The sequence below is a fragment of the Xiphophorus couchianus genome, chromosome 14 (assembly GCF_001444195.1).
Source record: "Xiphophorus couchianus chromosome 14, X_couchianus-1.0, whole genome shotgun sequence".
Classification (NCBI taxonomy): domain Eukaryota; kingdom Metazoa; phylum Chordata; class Actinopteri; order Cyprinodontiformes; family Poeciliidae; genus Xiphophorus; species Xiphophorus couchianus.
The window spans coordinates 19554460-19575989 of record NC_040241.1 but is presented as its reverse complement, the minus strand read 5'-3'; the positions used below and the strand labels follow the sequence as shown (position 1 = coordinate 19575989).

Genomic DNA, 21530 nt, shown 5'->3' with positions numbered 1-21530 from the left:
TACACATTGAGTAGTTACTTAGCTTCTAAGAGGCATGCTAACAGTAACCAAAATTCAAGCTAATTCAAGCTAATAACTACTCAAAATCAAGCTAACAGTGAACCCAAGACAAACTAATGCCTTGTGAGTCATGTCACTGCCTTTTTAGAGGCAAACTAATGGTTAATCAGACATAAACTAGCTTAAGCTACATAGAGTCATGCTAATCATTACTCAAACTGACATATTCAACACTTTTTCTCCCAGAATTTACAGAATATGTCCGGAAAAGTAACCAGTAAGATCTGGACAGTAGCCTACAACTTCCAAGAACGTCACTAGCAAGAACTGTAGAAGTTTTTGCTAGAATACGAAACATTGCAGGTAAACTGCATGAAGTTAATCCTTAAGTCCAGCGAAAGTTTCCCAATAGTAGGGCTGGTCGATGTGACAGAAAAACAAATCACGATATAAGCGTTTCAATGATATCGGTAATCATTGATTAGTTTTATCCACAGTTTTTACTCCATGCTGTTTTTTTTATTTTTAAGCGGCGAAACATTAAACTGCTGCTGCGCAAGTAACTCCACAAGTTGTTGCGAGGTAACCAAAGAGTGAGTGAGTTGCGAGGTAACCAAAGAGTGAGTGAGTTGCGAGGTAACCAAAGAGTGAGTGAGTTGCGAGGTAACCAAAGAGTGAGTGAGTTGCTAGGTAACCAAAGAGTGAGTGAATTGGTGAGCAAACTTCCTTAGCTCACCATGAGAGGTTGAGAAGCTAAAGTCTGTCCTCTGCCTACATCCCCCAGAATGCTATGCGGTTCTGGATCAGCACGTACAAAATTTTCATTATCGGTAACTTTTCTTTTTGATTCAAATAAATATTTTAGCTAAACATTTATATGTATTATAAAAAAGACTGATGAAATCTATTTTTTTTTATATTATTTTAAATTTCAGAGTATACATTTTTTTTTTCTTCTTCAGTTTTAACTGTATAATTTACATCAAGTCAAAAATAACCATAACACAATGTACTGTGGAAGATGTCCAAACAATGAAGTAATCCAGAGAAAGGAAATCTTCTTTTATAGGTTTACACTGTATTTAATTCAGGATGCAGTGAGGATGCAGAAGAACTGATGTTTCTGATTCTGTCTGAATATATATGAGGAAAAACTGTAAAGCAACTTTTTCACAAAGTGTCTGAAGACACATATCATGGAGTACATTTTTAAGCAACAGTCTTATACTAAGAGTGGTACAAAATTACACTGTAAAGAATAATTTCACATGCTTAAAGCCAAGTTGCTAAATATAGAGAAGTTTGTGCCTGAAGAGAAGAATACACAAAACTGTAACTGTATGTTTACAGGATAAAACCCATATATAAAAAGCTGTGTGTTATCTATAAGCCTATAAAAAACAGACTGTTCAGTTATAGTCCTTTAAAGACTTTGTCTACCAATTTGTAAAACTGACTTTTTAAAAATAAAAATCTTTATCCAGTCTGTGTCGTCAGAGTTTTCACTGAAAACCTTAATATAGGAAACCATTTTTAAAGGTAACCAAACAAAATTTTAATTCTTTTCACCTTCAAACATGCCAACAGCACAACAGAGAAAACAAACAGCAGGAAAGTTGAATCCACAGCCTCGTCATAAATCACCGGCATGCGGTTTGAGATGTTGTGGATTGATTAGAAAGGAACTTTATTCTGGTGTTTTCCTGAAGCTTAATGATTTAAAACATTGATAAATGACCCACTGATGGAGTCAGAAACAAAGGGAAGGAAACAATAGCAGCTGTCTCCCAAAATTAGTGAGTGAGAGAATGTGGAGAGCAAGATAAGGACAGAGGATAAAGGACGTGACTGAAAAATGGACAGAAAGGGTGGAAGACTGGGACAAAGACGTGGGACATTAATCAGAAAAACAGTATAGGCAGCAATCCTGGGAGGAATATGATGCACTTGGGATTGAAATGGAAAATACATGGAGAACAGAAAAAAGTAAAGGCAGAAATTACAGAATAAGGACACCAAATTGTGCAAGTTAAGCAGCATTTATAGGTAAAAACTATTGACAACCTATGCACTGGTAAAGCTTGCTAACAAAAATGGAAAGTTGGACGCCTGACGTCATTTTTATTTAGTTGATTTCACTGTAAAAATGCTCCGCTGAGACAGACAAGGTCATTTTATTGTAAAACTTTTGGTGAAGAAAGCAGCCGGCAATCATAAATAGTTCAAGGAAAGAAGATTAATATTAAAATACTTCATAAATAAATAAAATTAGTACGATGCAATCAAATATTGCAGAATGGAGAACGTATGTGTCTAATCATTAGTATAATATTCTAACATTTACAAAAAAACAACAAAAACAACAACTGGTAACCATGTTTGAAAAAAATTGTGTAATATGAGTTACAACAAAACTTTATTTCCCTCTGGGATGAATAAAGTATTTTTGATTTGGATTCATTCTTTGACAGGAGTTAACTAGAGAATTATAACGCCTGGTGTACCAATTAAAGCTGATGCTTTAACTTCCTGACTTGTTTCTCTTTTATAAATAAAGATGATGTGTTTATTTTAAAGTCATGTTGCCGCTGCTGCTGCAGAGGAAGGAGGCGGCGCGCTGTGTGAGCCACACTGTGAGGAGGTTTTCCGCATCCCAGGACCCTTTTCACTGAAGTTAATTACAGTAACGATCGACAGCCGGACCATGCCCGCCGCGCGCGGCTCAACGCCAGGAACCAATATCACCTGAGACAGAGCGGCGAAGAAGGACGAAGACACTAACATCAGGCGTTTTGGCAAGTTTTTTAACTGGCTAAACCAGACCACTGACCTTCAGAGTTCAGAGTATCCTCTGTTTTAATATAAAGTCATTTGTTGTAGTTCTACGTTCTACCATTGGATGGCGATATAAAGTGAGGGAAACAGGAAGCATCTTATTTTTACTGTTTAACTCATTTATGCAAACATTTGTGGATATTTTTTTTCTTACATGTATCGTTAATATGTTGTGTTTTATATTTGAATCACATAATCATTGTCTTGTTTTGCTAAAAACAAAACAACCTTGCTGTTTTTTTTGCTATTAGCTTAAACATGTTAGCATTAGCATGTTTAGCCGCTAGCAAAATGGCAGCAGCATTAATCTACTACATCAGTATTCACTTTTGCTCTCATTTCATTTTACACAATGATTATGTGAAGAAATGCAAAACCAAAAACTAAATTTTGTATATTTTTAACAAAACAAAGCCAGACTTTTGTAGAAAATTGATCTTTAAATGATTAATCATGCAAAACATTAAAAATGTGGTCAATAAGACAAAAATTTTGACTTGTCAGTGAAAATCTCACCCAAAAAAATGTAAAAACTTGTAAATCATTCGTAAAATGGTCTGTTTACTGAAACCTGTAGATACCAGGTAAGTTAGGAACAAGTGTGGAAGAACTAAAGTGAGATGAGATGGAGTGAATAACAATGGAGGAAAAGGAGGGGAGGACGTAGATGGGAAAACCCTGTCAATGGTGGAGGAGGAGAAGGGAGATAGAGATGAACTATTCGAAAAATATTGTAGAGGGAGGAAAGAAAATCGAGCCAGCGAATTAACAAAAGACAAAGGAGCAGAGGGTGAGCGCGACGGGAAAGAAAAGACTGAGAGAAGAATGGAGAAATCAATCACCAGCAGCCCTGGTGTTGTAACGCTGAAAAAGAGTCAATGGCCAAGAACCAAACTTTCCACCCACGCACTTTTTCTCTCTTCATCACCGTCGCCTCGCTTGTTCATACCTTCAAAAGCCCCAGCTTCACAGTTTATCGCCCCCTTCCTCCTCTCTCTCTAAACAACACCTTACATCTCGCAGCTTTTTAGCATCATGCCATAATTCTGCCCCTCCTGGTAAGTGCTGACCCATACGGAGATAAACAGAAATATTCCCTTAAGAGCCATTAGAGCCAGAAACAAGCCGGTTTCCAGTCTATAGAGGGTCTCTGGATGACACTTCAAGCATATGATGCTGTAATTCACAGCAACACACAACTGGAGGAGGAAAATATTCAACATAAAAACTTGAAAGAAAGTCACAAAGTGGCCAAAATTCACAAAATTTATAGCTCCTTGATAATAAATGTCTGAAAAAGCTGACATACATTTCCCAAGGGGAAGCTCTTACCATAATAGTAGTGAGTTTTTTGTTATGACACAATGATCATAGACCGGTGTTATATACTGCAAACGTAAGTATATACATTTGCAGAGAGTGTCATTTATTATAGTTTACTTAATATACTATATACAGAATCTGAGTCACTAAATGACAACGAGAATTAATTCTCTCCTCACATGAAGTGACAGAAATAGACAAAAATATCAGCAAAAATTAAAAACTGGCCATTTGTTTTCATTTCTTTCCATAAGAATGCAAAAGAAAGTTAAAAGAAATGTGTACAAATTGTGATTTGGTGTTTTCTCTGAGGAAGGAAACTAATATTTAGTGAGAGTAACAAACAGCAGGTTAGAGAGTCTACGTATTAGCTAGTCGGTGTCCAGCTAAAGATAGTTGGTGTCATGCTAACAGCTAGACAGAAAGTGTAGCTAACGGTTATAAATAATGAAGGTCCAGTAAAAAGTCAGAATCCAAGTAACAGCTAGTCAGTCGGTACATCTAACAGGTATTCACAGAGTCCGTGTCCAGCTAACACCTAGGAAGAGGGTCTAGCTAACAGGTAGCGAGTAAGACCAGTTAGGATCCAATTAATAGATAGTCAAAGTCCAGTCAACAGCTAATCAGAGTCCATATAACAGGTAATCAAGAGAGTGCAGCCAACTACTGATCAAAGCCAAGCTAACAGCCGGTTAAAGTCCAACAAAAACCAAGTCACACAGCTAGTCAGGCCACAACTAACAGCGAGACAGAGTATCCATTTATTTGTTATCAATTTACATATGGATTCAAACTGTTAGCCTCCTTATGAGAGTTTGTCTGATTCTTCAAACTGAGATCAGCTTTATCTGCTGCTGTTGGCTGGTAACACATCGGCTGTTCACATCCTCTGCCCTGGGCCAGCGGCATTAGACACACCCTCCCTCTGTGAACTAGTTAACGGCCAATTGCTATCCTCCCAACAAATGCACACCGTCACAGGTGGGCTATTCACTCTCAAGTGGAGATGGTGGAAGTGTGTCAGAGCAGATGGGTAATGGGCCGCGGGGAAGGGTGAATTTAAACAAACCAGAAGTTCTTCAGCTGGACCTTGTCCAAATGAAGTGGAAATAAAGAGCAGGCAGATTTGCTTTAAGACTGTTATCACAAAGGTATTACTGTCCTCTGGATAATTGTCAAACACACTGTGAAACCTTGATGTTAAGGTTAATCTGGCTATTTCAGATAATAAAGCATAAGTACTGAAGTATTCTCTCTGAGAAAATGCTAGTTTGGATTTGTTTGTTGTATGTCACGTGAATTTGTGGGACAAAGTGTTGAAATCAATCAAAACGTACAAAGAATACAGTTTGATTCAAAGTGAAACCAGTGGTAAAAGTTTCTTTTTCAGTCATGCAGCAGTAAGTCAATAACTTGGCAGTGGCTGTCAAACCGAAATAAAAGGGAGGAAACTAAACCTGACAAGTGACTAAAATATAAATTTACAGCACAGTTCGTGGTGTTTGACACTTTTGACAAAAAACTATGTTGTGTTTTGGCATTCAAAACAGTCCAAGTTTAAAATCTGCAAGTTAAAATGCTAATTTACATGGACCCAGAGTTGTGTTTTCACACCAGATAGACTCTGTTCGACTGGGGATGAAAATTGCAACATTTGTTACATTTTCAGGTGATGTGGTTCTCTTTCACACTTCACTGTGTCAAGCGATAAAAACTAATTAAAAAACCTGTTTCCCTCCTCGTGTGTGGGGGCGCTGCAACAAGAATCACTGCAGGAAACAGTACAAAACCATGAGAAGACGACACAGCGCAACTTCCTCCTTCACAAAATGTAAGCTAAATGGAGTGGCGTAGGATTTCTCATTTGTCTTTGTTAAAAGATCATGCATCGTTTCTCCCACTAGTGTTGACTAGTACATTTGTTTTGAGTCAGTTTACCCAAAATGCCCTGCGCTGTAGTTCACTTTCTGCTTTTGAAGCGGTCTCCGGTCCACTTGGTATTCACATATGGATTCGAACTGCACCAAAGTTTACTTGAATCGAACTGAGACCCAGATCTGCATACGGACCAAAGATTTTTTGGTCCACATCAGAGTTTGATTACTCATTCACACTTCCACTAACAAACCAAACTTTCTACACAAACGAACCAGATTTCAGTTAAAACGGACTAAACATAGTTGGTGTGAATGAACCCACTAAGTGGCTCCATTTTAGCTTTATTATAAGATACTGACAAAGCCATTTTATTATAGAAATCTTTTTGAAAATACAACTAAAGTCTGCTAATTTAAACAACTATTTAACATTCAGTTATCTCTTTTCCATACTTTTATAGACCTTTCATGACCGGACAGGGACATTTTATTTGACAATTAATGCCAAACATTATTTTCTCACAGCTCAAATGTGAGCGGCTCAGAGAATGTTTTCCTTCTACCAAATTAGTCATTTCCAATTTTTAAAGTTCTCATTCATCTTCTTCCCCAGCTCTCCTCTTCCTCCTGCTGAGTCAGCACTCCTCTGCCTCCGTCTTTCCCTCACATTTTTATCTTCCTCTTTCCTGAAGCCTCGGCAGAGAAACCCCAGGCACAACACAGATCAGCCCCTCGTGCTCCTCCGTCAGAGCGAAGAGGAGGAAAACCTCGTCTAACAACGCACTGGAATCATTTGCCTCATGCTTTAATTCTCCTCCATTTCTGTTTATTCCTTTTATGTTAGCATTATATCCCAAAAGAGGCAATCAAAAGCCATGTTGCCATAATTCTGTGTTGTCCCTCAGGTTATAATACTAATATTCCACAGCCATCTGTCATGTAGACTCTGTTATCTCTGTTTGAAAGCTGAACAACATTATGGAGCTAAAACCAGGCTAAAATTAGAAAATAATGTTCTGCCCACATGGAGACACAGCAGTGGACACTTAATAAGCATTTAAAATGTTTTAAATGCAAGGTAAAGTTTGAATTATTTATGTAAGTCAACGTTTCCCCCAGAAAACTTGCTAAGCCCAGTGTTTGGGCCCTCGGGCAGTCATTCATCCAACATCGTCTTTTTGAGTTAAAAAATGTTTAAAGTTGACAGGAAATGTAAAAATATGACTTGATAATTATGTGTTATGAAAAGATTGGAAGATTAATACCTGAACACCAAGAATAATGTCTTAAAAAAATCCAACATTTTAAAAAGACTTAAATAAATAGGCAATGCTCAGTCTGGTGGGGGCACAAGTAAAGCCAGGCCCACCAGGCGTATAATACACCGGGGGAAACCCTGCAAGTTTGTCATTGGCTAGAAGACGTTTAAGGAAATAAAAACTAAAATAATTTTAGACAGATAATTTTCCCCTTTAACAGTTCTCCAGTTTTCACTTTTTGCCGCGCTGAAATGTTTCAGGTTTCAGTTTTTAAATTGGGATTTTATGCGTTTTTGTTCAATTCCACCAGGCGTCATTATAATGGCTCGTTATGACCATTGTAGATAGAAAAATGATTTTCAAAAGGAGTGCATTTATGCCAAAAAACTCTGAAAAAAATGTTCAAAAGGTCAAAAACTTTCTAGAAAAAAACCTCTAAGTTTCAAATGTCTAATAATCTTTGGAATCTATTATTTTATATATAAAATAAAGCTCAGAAAGCTGAAGTACTTAGCAATAATACCTGATACACTAAACCAGCCAATCCAGGAGCACCATTCATTTTCCTTTGTACTGATTGGCTGTAAAGAGCGGAAATCAGGAAGACTATAGATAGTAGTGTCTGTGGTACGGCTCAAATGGTTTCCACATCGAGACACTTTTGTTTTTTTTTACAGATAAACTGTTTAAATTGACCTTTAAGGGTGCTATCCTCATATAACTGCAAATTGTGGCATTTCTGTTTATTTTTGCAACATTTTGCCTAAAACAATCTCAGTGCTGCCCTCTTTGGGTTGGAAGGTGGCTACTGTAGTTGAATATGAATAAAACAAGAAGTAATAGCTCCATTTGTTTCACTTATAACAAGACATTTATTCTGTTTTAATGAGAAGAAAATAGGTGAGTGGAGCTAGTACTATTTGAATCTTTATTCAATAATAAATGACTTAAAACAAACTTATTTATGTTGCTTAAAAACTACTTTTAAGTTATTTTTGTCTAAGTCTGTTGCAATAAGCAATAAGTTAATTAATTGCACGTTGAATTAAAACAAAGACAATAATTTCCATTTGCTTGATTTATCGTTTTTCCCTCTGGATGATAAAAGTCTTCATTTTGGTGCTCTGCTCTCAACTAGTCCTGTTTTTGAAGTATAATTTTGTTTACAGAGACTTTATGATTTATTTTATATATCTGTTGTTTGTTTATGTATTTTTGGATATTTAAAATGTCTTCCAGTTCCAGTGTTAAATGCTCAAATTTAAAGTTTATTGATTTTTGAGAATGTCTTCTTGCATTATTACTAACAATGTTATAGTTTATCGTAATAACTTCCTACTTTTTCTTTCTAATTTTAAGTGTACTAAAATATTTGCCCCACAAACTAGAAACAAATTTTGTGTTTTTACAGTGTTTAATAATCGATTCATCATGAATAATCAGAGTAATCATTTCAGCTGTAGTTTGAACTTACTGAAAAAGTTGGAAGACTTTTTAGAGGTGGTCATGGATTTAAGAGATTCACAGGCAGCTGTGGTACTGCGAACGAACTTATGAGATGCATCTGCAGTGGATGAACCTGACCAAGATGTTAGTGGCTGTAAAATCCAGTTTTAAATCTTGAAACACCATTAGTTGACGCCAAAGTAAATTCACAGTCATTCCCTGACATTATGAGTCGCCGCCTGTGGTGTAAAAACTTCTCCTCAGCGTTCCCGCCGAACAAAGGCACTCAGCAAAATCGCGAATATGAACACACATCCTGCAGCAGTTGTGCAGCAGCGTCTTTGAGACCATCCTAATTATCCTCTCAGCAGCAGACAGTGAGGTTTTCCTCACACGTGCACAAAGCGCCTGACTCAGGAGGAAACATCGAGACAGGAAACACCCAGGGTGCATCTGCAGTCTGAGAAGCCGCCTTGGGACCGCCGCGCTTCGCCCACCGGCGGCTACAACCGCGCGGTTTCTCCCTGATCGCTCTCTATGTGCTGCGCTCTCCGATTGTCTCCTCGTCCTGTGTAATCATATCCTTTACACCATCGGCTTCCCATCTAATCTCATGCATCGATACTCTTTAATTAAACTGATTCAGAGAGTCTGTCCTCAATTCATTGGCGGCCCCTCGGTACCAAAACGAAGGCGGCGTGGCGCCTCCTCTCTCCCCCCGGGTCGGCGATATGTCACAAAAAGTTCCTCCTAATTATTTCCTGATTTCAGAGCCGAAATTGCTCTTTGATGGGTGACAACAAACAGCGGGACGCCACGACAAACAGCCACCGAGGAGAACTTCAAGGGAGGGAAACCATAGACTAGCTGCTGGTCAAGTTAATATGTGAATAGAAACTCAACCGCTGTTCTGTTGGTGTAGCAAACCAGATGTTTGCTGTCAAACCTGTCAATTTAACCTTCTTTATCCAAATATTATACCAATGTTTATGATGCAGCATGATGTTTTGATAGGTGCTTGTTCAATAGAAAACACAGTTTATAAAGTGGTATATTGTTTTGATGGGTTTTCGTTTCATATAATATACAGTTTATACTGTTTTTATACGTTTGTTTTATATAATACACAGTTTATGTTGCTTTTATATAATTTTTGATTCATATAATATACAGTTTATAAATCGGTATGCTACTGGACTAAAAATAAAGGCCACACTGAGATAACACATTTTAGATCCTATTGACTGTGTTGATAACAAATAACAGAAAAATTATCAAAATTATCTCATCAGATATGTTTAAAATTAAATCGGAAAACCACATAAATATCCACGTGAATTGCCGTATTAGCAGTATTTTAAATGTTAAAAACAAACAGTGAATATTGAATTTTGTGAAGCATTTTCTTAGTTTTTGTTTCTGGATTTTATTTAAATCTGCAGCTTATGATGAACCTTTTGAGAAACAGTTGGACATTTCCTCCCACTTTCCCACTGAAAATAGAAGAAAATTGAGTAATAGTCATTTAAAAGTTAAACGTTATGCAACATATTCAATCTAAGTCAGTTTGGGGGAAGACCTCAAACTGCAAGGAAACATTCGAACATCAGATTTAACAGTTTTATGACTCCACTTGATAAAGGGTTAGGGTTAGGATACGGAGTTACTCTAACCCAAATGTGTAATTTAAGTAACACACAAAAATAAAGGTTCGTCACTTCGACCAGAACGCTTGTTCGGTTTATAATGGGGAATCCCAGAGTGGGGATTTCATTTGGTTTCATTTTATTTTATTTTAAATCCCACTGCAGCTTATCTTTGCAAACAAGAAGCAACACTCCAAGTCTTCCCGCAGCTAGCTCCCGAGGCTTGCAGTTTAATTTGCAGAACAAAGATAATGGAAAATGTGAAACTACGGAACGCTCTGCTCGTCTTTTGAATCCCCCTCTCTCCTCACGTGCTTATCTACCTTCCCCTCCGTACTCGTCATTCCCGCTCCGGTTTTAACGGGATTAAATCCTCGCTCTGGCTGGTAAACCACACCGTCGTTATGCAAGCTGCTTCCCTGAACTGGACGGAGACGGGTTCCCCTCTAAAGCCCGCATCTCCTACCTCGGTGTCAGCAGGTCATCTTGTCTGACTTGCTGCTTTCTTACCGACGCCATGCGTGTCGTCGCTACAGATTAAGCCGCTCCAATCCCATTAGATAACCGCACACCTGCACAGAAACTCTTGTAATTCTGTTTAAAGGAGTCAGCTATAAAAGCTGGTTTCATTTTAAGGAGGATTACATTTTGATTAGGGATGAAAGATAACTTTCTTTCAAAAACCTATTCAGTAAACTGACAGTTTTCTCATTCCAAAGCAATAAATAAAGCCGGTAAGCAATAAATAGTGCTAATAACTGATAGTAAGCAGCGATAAGAGATAATAACTGAAAATATATTTGGAAGTAATGAATGATAATAAGCAAAAATGCAAGGCCGTGACATCATCAATACTCTGACTAAGACCAAAAACTTTTGAATCTTTAAAATTTTGAAATAAAAACTAATACCAAGCCAACATTTGCCAAAAATATATCAACAGAAACCAGATCTCAGGTGGATGTCTATTTAAATAAGGTTCACTGCTCATTGACGTAAAGAAAAACAGAAAACAAACAAGGTCTGTAGAATTGATCGGGGATTAAAATAAATACAAAAATGCTTTCCACGAGTTTAAAATAGAAAATGGTCAGACCACTAAACATGTTATTGGTGCTATTCGCTATGATATTAGACCAATAATTCCTTATCAGGCGTTAATTATCAGGCCGATAGTTATTGTTCTCCCATAATTTTAATTAAATCTCTGTGTCATGATCTCTCTTCATTGGTAAATTACCATTTTTATGTTTTAAACCCCTAAGACGTCTAAACATTGTATCACCTAACACTATGTTGCACCAATTCTCAGCAAACGCCACTTAAATACCCACAGAAAATAAAAATTGGTTACATTTATCAACAAATAAATGCAATGTAAGCAGAAATTCAATGTTTCTATCACAGAATGGTTTAAATTTCCAGTTTCACCTAAAAAGGCCAGAGAAACTCATTGTTGTTGGTGCTTGAGAAAAAAAGACATTAATGACCTTATAAAGGTTCAGACTAATAAAAAATAAGGATTTTGTGCAGCTTAAGTCACAATTTAAGAGCAATCATGAGAATAAATAAGAAAATACGGAGAGTGTTATTTGACAGAAACCGTGTAAAAACGTTTATTTTCTTAGGCGCCCGTCTTCGCTTAGCAGTTTAAGGCTTGTGAGGCGAGCTGACATTCAAAGGTCATAAGTCAGATTTAAAGTGATGAAGCTGCAGATGAGGATGACTCACTGAGATTATCACTCCTCTTCTCCTGTACTTTATGTAATCCATTTAAACGTTCACTTAGAAGAATTCAGACCTAATAACGACAGGTTATTACGGAAGAGTTTTACCTCATTTAAACTAATCTACAATAAGGAGAGTCATTAACCCTCATATGAAGATTTACGTGATACATAATCAGGATTTAATCTCCTGCAGCTGCAGATAAAGAGAATTGACCAAATTTTCAGGTTATTTCTGAGGATTAATGATCAGATAAAAGAGCTGCTGGATGAATCTGATGCAGCGCCTGGTGTGAAACAGGCAATGTTTCATGCCATTTTCTGAAATAAATAAATAAATAAGCTAACCAGTTAATATAAAGATGCACACTTTTACATTTAATTCAGTTAAAAACAGTTTTAGAGAATTAAACTGTTTAAATTCAGTTAAAGTGAATTAAAAACAGTTACAGAAGTGATGTGAAAATATTCTGCAAAAAAACACATTTCTGTTTTGTTACAGAAATGTGACAAAAGAAAAAGCAACTCCAAACCACATGTTTTCTTCTTTATTATTACCACTTTATTCTCGTATTTGTCTTTTTTCTCGCAATATTATGACTTTATTCTCAAATTTATTTTATTTTTTCTTAGCCTGGACTTAATATTCTATCTCAGAGATCAAATTTTGAAGAAAAAGAAGCAGAAATGATCACAAACATTCAAGTTTTCGCTTGAATAAAAACACTTTGTAATCGTCTGATGTGGTTTTGCATTAAAGTTTTAAAAATGTGTTTAATTCTCTGTGTGTAGGCGTGTGCAGGCGTGTGTGGGTGTGTGTGTCGCCAAGAGATTAGAGCCTGGTGAGGAAAAGATAAGCAGGCTTATTAAGAGGTCATTAATAAATTTGTTAATGAGCTCTCCATGTAAGACAATAAGAGGGAAAAGGAAATGAAGATCATGCGTCTCGGCGTGCGTGCGTGGGTGTGTGTCATATTCCATATCAACCGTATCTGCAGGCTGTAAGTTATCATTATGAGATGCAGCCTGTGACACACACACACACACACACACCTCCATTTGCATGAAGAGGGCTTTTAGCGATGCCCTTGTACCTTCAATGACAGTATTTCTGCATAATTCAATAAGTGTGCAGATACACACACACAGGGAAGCCTGCACACACCTAAACACACATCAGGGATTAATTGTTTAATATATAGTTTATGTGAAAATTCTATTACTGGTTTAGATTAAAGAATATTCATGTGTTAGAATGCCCTAGTCAAAGTCCAGACACACGTTTAGCTCGTTATCTGTGGCAGGTCTGCTAAATATGATACGACAGAGAATTAGGGACAGACTAATAACAAAAATAAACTATAAATAATACAAGGAAACCCGGTCAATAATAGGAGAATAAAGTAGTAAATAAGGTGTGAATGAAATCATATCACCAAAATAAAGTTGCAATATGAGAAAAAAATTGTATGACAATAAAGTTTAAATAATACAAGATTAAAGTGGCAATATAAGGGGGAAAAAGTTGTAATAATACGAGAATAAAGTCATAATATTACTAGAATAAAGTTGTACTACAACAGTTGAAATAATACAAGAAAAAAAATGTATATTCCGTAAAGTCGAAATAATACAAAACAAAAGTTTTACTAATAGGAACATAGTGGCAAAAGCATGAAAAAGTCTTGATGTTACCAGAATAAAGTTGTAATATTAGAACAAATTAGTAAATTTATAAGAACTCACAAATAAGGAAATAATCCTTTAACATATTAGCATCTAATTATCAGTAGCAGAACTTTGAAACGATTGAATCTCTCTCAAATAAACCACTTAACTAGAGAAGCTGTGTTCTCATTAAAACCACATATTCTCTCATAATTTTATGACATGTTTTGTCATATTGCATCTTCGTTCTACTAATGTTATGATTTTTTCCTCATAATTAATAAATAATACTTAGCCTGACACTAATGCTCTGTTGTACTAGAGAAATGCCATAAAAGACAAAGAAATGCTTAGAAAGTGTTTCATAGAGAAAATTATTATATTATATAAGCTGTGGATTTATATTTACAGCCATGAACAACTGGAGAAATATTAGAGCGTGAAGCAGCAACTGTGTGATCTGTAGTGTCAGCATGATGTGCAGCCTGGAGTTTGTCCTCTAACAACAAGCTAAAGATGTTTGTCTGAACTTTTCCTCTGTAACAATCAGAGCAGCAGCAGCAGCTTTTCCAGCATGAATAAAAACACGTTGATAACGTTTAACGTTCCTCATGTGGATGACGCTCAACACACACATCAACACACACATCCAGTGATTTGTCAGGGTTGTTTTACACAGGGTGGTGAGAACCGCCGCAGGCTGGAAACGGAGAAATGCTTTGTGTTGCGCTTAGCGAGTAAAGATTTCTGAGTCGGGTTCGATGGTCAATATATGCCGAGTCGGCGCTTTTCAAGGCTGTGCAACTGGATGTGGAGCAGAGGGAGGACAACTGCAGTTTACAGACAAATGCTGTTATTTTATTCATGCTACACCACATGTAGCGGCGGTGAGGGCTGGATGCACTGCTAGTAGAAAGGCAGTTTGTGTTGATGGCAGAAATGACACCATGATAGAGTTTATTCAGATTTAATTTAACATGTCCTCTAAATTTAAACTAAAAAAAATAAGCAAACAGTTTCAATAACCTTATTGCATAAGCTTGCACCTGTGATGCAACCTAGATATTTAGCTATGCAGCTAAATATTTAGATATCAACCTAATTATTTAGTTAGCAATCAATATTTAGTTAGTAAGCTGAAAAATTTAGTAATCAAGCTAGATATTTAGTGACCAAGCTAAATATTTAGTTAGCAAGTTAAATATTTAGCTAATAACCTAAATATTTAGTTAGCAACCTTGATATTGAGTTAGTAAGCTAATATTTAGGTTCACGCTAAATGTTTAGTTTTAAAATTAAATGCTTAAATATTTATTTTCCAAACTAAATTCTTTGCTCCAAATTCAACATTTAGTTTGTAAACTAAATATTGTGAATTAAATATTTTATTTAGTTTGGAACTATGATTTTTTTTAAATAAAATATGACTTTGAAAAATGAACACACATTTTTTTCTGTATGACAGACTAAATAAATCTAAATACTGCTGTTAATTTTTTACTGTGTAACTTTACAAACAGCTCCCAATGCTCTTAGTCTTAACACCAAACAGACACACCTGAAAACCAAACAAACTATATAAATATTCTCAGGTGCATGATGGGAGACAACACCTAGCAGTCCAATCAGCTAATGTCTTTAACATCACTGTACACAACTTCAACTCAAGTTCCTGTGCATGAAGATGTAAAATGTAATTACTAAACTTCTGCAATTAGAGCAAAGTAGCCAATGACTCCCTCAACCAGTATCTCATGATCGCCTGGCCTTCCCTCTGATTAAACAGAAAGGAGGCAGAGAAATCAAAGAGCAAAGTAACAGAAGAGAAGTGATCGCCTTATTGGAAAGCTGCCTCCCTCCCCTTTAACCCTCTGCAAGCTCTAATTTATGGAGAAATGGAATCTCTGAGGATTTTAGAAGGAAGCAATTACCTCTGTTTGGCCTTGCTGTAACATGACAGTAATGATCGACCTGACAATAAGTCATTATGGCTTCGCATTTGGATGCGAATCTGCAAGTGACCTGCAAGGCTCCGGTTTAGTCGCTCTCCTGGGAAACACCCAGCACCGAACTGTAGTTTCTCTTCTACTCTGCACAAACTGTGTATAAGAAAAATAATAAAGAATGCAAAATACAAAGATAGAAGGTCTGGTATTAACAGTTTTCAGATTAAGGGGTGTAAAAAGTGTGGCCATTTTCTCTGGAAGATTTTCTCTTCTAAAGAAGAAGAAGATTTTGTTCTTCTTCTTCCAGAGAAAAACAAAATCTTCTCTGGAAGATTTTGTTCAGCCCCTCTAACTAATTTTTTTTTTGTGGTACAAGACTATTTCTGCTATAATTGATTAAACTTTACCAAATACAGAAATCCCTGACAAAATGAGGAAAATGGATGCAAAAAAGTTTTGGAAAATTGCTTGCTTAATTTAAATTATTAATGTATATTATTGGATATATACAAATAAAAAATGTCATAAGATTTTTTTTTGTTGTTGTTGTTTTTTTAATTGTAAAATTATTTCAAAACCGGTTTATAAAATGTGGGTTAATCGAAATAATGAACACAATTTTCTATAATATAGCAACATTAGCATTGCTAACAATGCTAATGTTGCTATATAATGCTAATGTGTGGAGACCAGCAAACAAGTCTCCACACAGGGCTTGCTTTTCTTAACCTAAAGTAAATTATAAACGGACTTTTTAAAACTGAAATACAACAAAAAATATGCATTAATGGCTAATACACTCGTTATAATGCAACACTCAAAACGTTTTTGTAACGAAATATCACAGAATGAAGAAAAACATGTTACTGACTAATAGCCTATCTTAATGTTTACACTCGGAAATTGTGTATATTTCTCTACATTTTATCAACCAACATGTATAAGTGTCTTCCAAACATATTAATACTTACAAATACGAAGGTTTTCCAAGATACAACGCGTATAGAGTTCATTCATGTGTTAATTAGCCGTTTACTTTCTCCTAACGGCCTAAATTCTTGTTGACATGGTTACCGGAGAAATATACGTCAAAGATAGTTTGTCGCTAAGAGGTCTCACTCGGTCGTGATTCAGAAAATACACTCGAAAATACTCTCGTTGACAAAGATCGCTTGTAATACAGATGTCCCATTCATATAAAATTTGAACCCACCCTAAATTTAGTCATAAATTCATTACAAAATTTATGACTAAATATAAAGTCATAAATATAAAGTTGTAAATTAGTTTATTTCCACTCTAAACTAATTTACAGTATTTTTATTGAATAGCGTCACAGTGATGATTTCTAAAATAATTTTGCTCTAATCGGGATATAATGATCACAAAAATGCTCAAATCTCATGCAATTTATTCTCTTGTACTTTATCTGAAGGTGTTGTATTAAATAACAATCCTGCTTATTTTGACTCTGATCCCCTTTTGAGTTGATTCGTTTTGAGCAAACCTCCTGCTGGCAGATAAGATTTACCGCTGTCACATAACCCTATTTCCTCACAGCACCCACATATGGGCAATATTAGATGCATCCATTCAACACATACTAGCATAAATTGGGCATAATCACACATTTTTGTGTGACAGAAGTTTGTACCTCCTTCTCTATCCCTCCAACTGATAATCTAATGTCTGAAGGAAAACCCTGAGTGTAGAGGAATCTCTCCTTCGTACCGCAAAAGAACCTCTTCAAAGATGAGGTATTTTCACCGTTTTTACTGCGTGTGTGTGTGCGTAGGTCGCGCTCTGGCTCGAATCCAGCCTCCCAGATTGATGACACATTAAAGTGAAGGACACGTCATGCAGCTCTGCTCGTGTGAACCACATGGGAGCTGCACACAGGTAGACAAGGTGCTGCAATCAGCAAGGTGTCCCTCACATATCAAAGACACTCGCTGTGGGTCTCACCTTCATTTGCTTAGGTTTGTTTCAAAGCAAGCACAACCATTCATGCGTTAGCTCTGCATTTATTTCCTATTCACAAACACACACAGTGCACAACCTGCTCCAGGCACAACACAGGAATTGAAAATTATATATAAATGTTTATATTGATTGTATTTGTTTGTATTTATAGATAAAATGTATGTAATAATCACATTTTCTGTTACAGTTTATTTTTACATGTTTGACCAAATTAGTCAAGTCCTTGTCAGTTTCCTTATCATTTATTTTACATTGATTATGTTCCTAATTGCAGTGACTAAACAAAGTAAAATTATGTTTTTTCTACACATTTGACCAAACTCGTGAGATAAGCCTGTCGCAATTAGCAACGAATCAATTAATCGCATGATAAATTAGAACGAGCTTCACAATTTCAATTCTGATTATTAATCATTTTTGAATGGAAATTTAGTTTACAGAGACTTTGCAATCAATTTTAATTATGACTTAGGATGAAGGTGATTTTTCTTTCTGTTTTATTTATTGTGTTTAATTGCCATGTTTTATTTTAAATATTTAAAGTATCTTGCAGTTGTGTTAACTCTTCTTTACAAAATAAAAGTTTATCAATGTTGTAGAGGGAAAAGTTGCATTATCAACATATTATCAACATATTATCAACACAACAATATTATTGCCAGCCACTGCGATCTTCTGCTAGAGAGGTTTGACTGACAGACCGGCCCACCAAGTCATGTTTGCACGTTTTCAGTTAACAATAGTCGCCCCACTGTTACCAACTCAGTGACTTTCTTGCTATATTTAGAAACATTTCAAAGAAATGGTATCGGACAAAATCTAAATCAGCAGGTCGGGCTTTTTAAAGATGGCTGGTCGGCCAGAAAACTGCATTTACACCCATATTATGAAGTCTCTAAACAAACAGACCAAACCTTCAAAATGAAAGCTTATATCATCCAGTTTTTGGTAGAAAGAGAGAAAAACAATAAATTATGCAAATGGAAACTTGGCTATCTTCACATTGTAGGCCTTAATGCTCAGTTCTGATTTAGTTTGTATTTTATTTCTTTCTTTCTTTTGCATGGCCGTTCACTTCCAAACATACGGGACCTGTATGTGATCTCCAGTGTGAACTGCAAACGACCTGAAAGTGTCCCGCATGCGCAGTAGAGGCCCAATAACGTCACACAAACAGGTCGTTCTCAGTGTTTTGCCAACCGCCATAAAAGAGGAGAAGAAGAAGCAGTGCTCAGTGTTTGCGGAAGTAAACATGGATGCTAACAGCATTTTTACGGTTTTAAAGTTGTTATCCAACCGGAATAAGCATATTAATAACATAATCTTCATCATCGTTCATTAATGTTGTTGTTTTTCTTCCCGTTTTACGTATCAGGACGCAGAATAATGACGTTCGTGGAGTATCAAAGATGACTCTGGTCGGATGACTCTGACTTGGCTGCGCAAATTCACGTTATATATAAAAAAATAAAAATACATATTGGATTTAGGAACACATAATCAATTGGCCTGTGTTGTTCAGACGGCCATAAAAAGATTAGATCAGGTCGTATTTGGACAAAAATAAGTCCGATTTGGTCACTTAACGCTGGAGTGAACGTAACCTTTAATTTATCTTGTGATCTATCTATTTATTGTTTATAGAAAAACTAGAAATGAGTAAGTGATGATTTCTAAGTTTCTTTCCCAGAGGTCTGGTCTGTTGCAGCACCTGTCAGTAACTCCTGCGCCGCTCCCTCTCCTCCCTGCTGCCTCTGTGATCAAAGTAAATTAGCTCGTAATCAGATACATACGCAAGCAGAAAAGCATGCAGTCTTTTCCCATAAGGCCAGTTTGTTATGTGGTTTCACGGGCAGCAGGTGTGTGAGAGGTTAACACATACACACACACACACACACACACACACAGAGAGAGAGAGGGAGAGCGGCATCGTGTGATTTAAAGAGCTGTCTTCTGGACAGTGTTGCTCCGGTCAGGGACGCTGTGGCGGCGCTGAGAGAGAGAGATCAGGCTCTCCACACTTCGCTGGGATTCCAGCTCCTCATCTCCCCTCCACGTTTTGCCACGCAGCCCTGAACCGCCGTCGCCATGTGGCACGCGTCCCGCTCAGCTGTGCACGCAAGCCATGCGGCAAATTGATCGCATGTGAAATGCTAATGCGGGCTTTACTGTCCTCTGCATGTTAATATCGCAATTTGAGCCATAAGATATCGATTAAAAGGGCCAGCGCGCTCTTCTTGTGACACTGAGGACATTGAGGTTTAAGAGCTCTGAAGATGTGGCATGCTTGGGTAGATAAAATGTGCGCGGTACAATCTCAGCTGGAGGTCATTTCAAGTGTAGAGCCACCAGATCCGAGGTCCCTCTGCTTCATTGCCCTGCTCTAATTACACTTTGGTGTTGTCTGCGCGGATCTGTGCCAAGAACGATCCACATAGAGTCCAAGCAGCTCCTCTTGTTCTGAGAGAAACCAAGCATACACCAGATATGACAGGCTGATAGAAATGAAAGCTGTGTGGAGGGAAAACAATGATCACCAAATGTCCAAATTATGAGTTATGTCTGCAGTTGAGGCTGGTTCAGAGAAAAGAGTGATTCTGGTTGACTTATGGTGATGTATAATATAAAGTACAGAACAGGTTGGCTGTCATCAACAAACTTCTGGAAAATTGTAAAACAGCCGAAACACAATTTTTTTTTTGAAAGTTGCTTTGATTGAGAAATCCGTTAATCTCCATGGCAACAATTTGGCTGTGGAAAACGCCTGGGTGGACATAGCTCCGCCTTCTAGATGCAGCTCCTCCTCAGTGCTGCAGTTCAAATTCAAAAATACTTTAAAAAGGCTTTTTTTTTTGCTCTTTCAGGCATCTCTTCCAAGCTACCAAGACTCCATCTCACAGAGCAGCTCCTTCAGACTAGCCAGAAGTAATTAGCAAACACCTGGTGGAACTATGCATCTTATTTTATGAGCTTAAATGTTGGTAAAAACCCTTGTGAAAGGGTTGATAGAGGAGCGGTGTTGTGATGAGCCGGAGTTTTTAAAGAGACCCGATTTCAATCAGGAAATAAAGTTTTATTTAAATCATATTTGATCAATGTAGTATTTTTCTAACGACTGGAGCTAACATAGTTGCTTGATTTGGCTATAAAATGGAAAATACATAAAACTGCCCCTACATATTTTACTGATATAGATATTAATATCAGATCGGTGCATCTCTAGTAGCAACTAGACCAAAATTACTTGGTAAGATTTGGTGTTTTTGCAGTGAAACGTTGTTGAGTGGATAAAATCTCCAACAGGAAGTCAACAGCAGAGGGTCTGAACAAAACGCAGATTTTTACCAAACTAGCTGACATGGCCATCGTTATATTGTGACTGGACCAAAGACGAGATGATTAGGCACAGTGAGAGAAGAGAGCCGGAAAGACCCTGGGACAGACAGTTATAAGAGTCTAGATGTCCTTGAGATGATAAGTGTGGAGGGGGATCAAGGCTGTGGCGAAGAGGGAGAGAGAAGAAAGGGAGGTTAGAATGAGAGAAGAGGAGTGAGGTGATGGATTGAAAGGAGGGAGGAAGATAAAACAGTCCTCACTAAGCGTGGATTTTCCACTGCGTCCGCCCAGAGATGAGACAGTAAATTTCCCCGGATACAGTGTGCGCACTCCAAACGCCGCTGCACATTATTGATAAATCAGTATGTGTTAATGAGAGAAGCCAATGTGGTCTGATGAATCATGACACAACAATAAGCCTTAAACACACACAGAAAACGGAGAGTGTGTGACACACAGAAACTAATTTGCAGCACCAGGACGG

General features: G+C 37.0%; 1 protein-coding gene across 2 annotated transcripts in view; it reads right to left on the bottom strand.

The window, feature by feature from the left end:
- The window catches only part of fgf11a (fibroblast growth factor 11a), an 82585-nt gene that overhangs the window by 49622 nt on the left and 11433 nt on the right, over positions 1-21530 (bottom strand). Inside the window, exons 1-2 of one of the 2 annotated variants that reach the window (XM_028039303.1) lie at positions 16699-16839; positions 15713-15880 (exon numbers count right to left, since the gene is read on the bottom strand). The exons of the other annotated variant lie outside the window; for it this stretch is intronic. Coding sequence (XP_027895104.1) covers positions 15713-15767 — 55 coding nt within the window. The 5' untranslated portion in view covers positions 15768-15880; positions 16699-16839. Of the gene's footprint in view, positions 1-15712; positions 15881-16698; positions 16840-21530 lie in introns of those variants that run through there. 2 annotated transcript variants of the gene reach the window in all.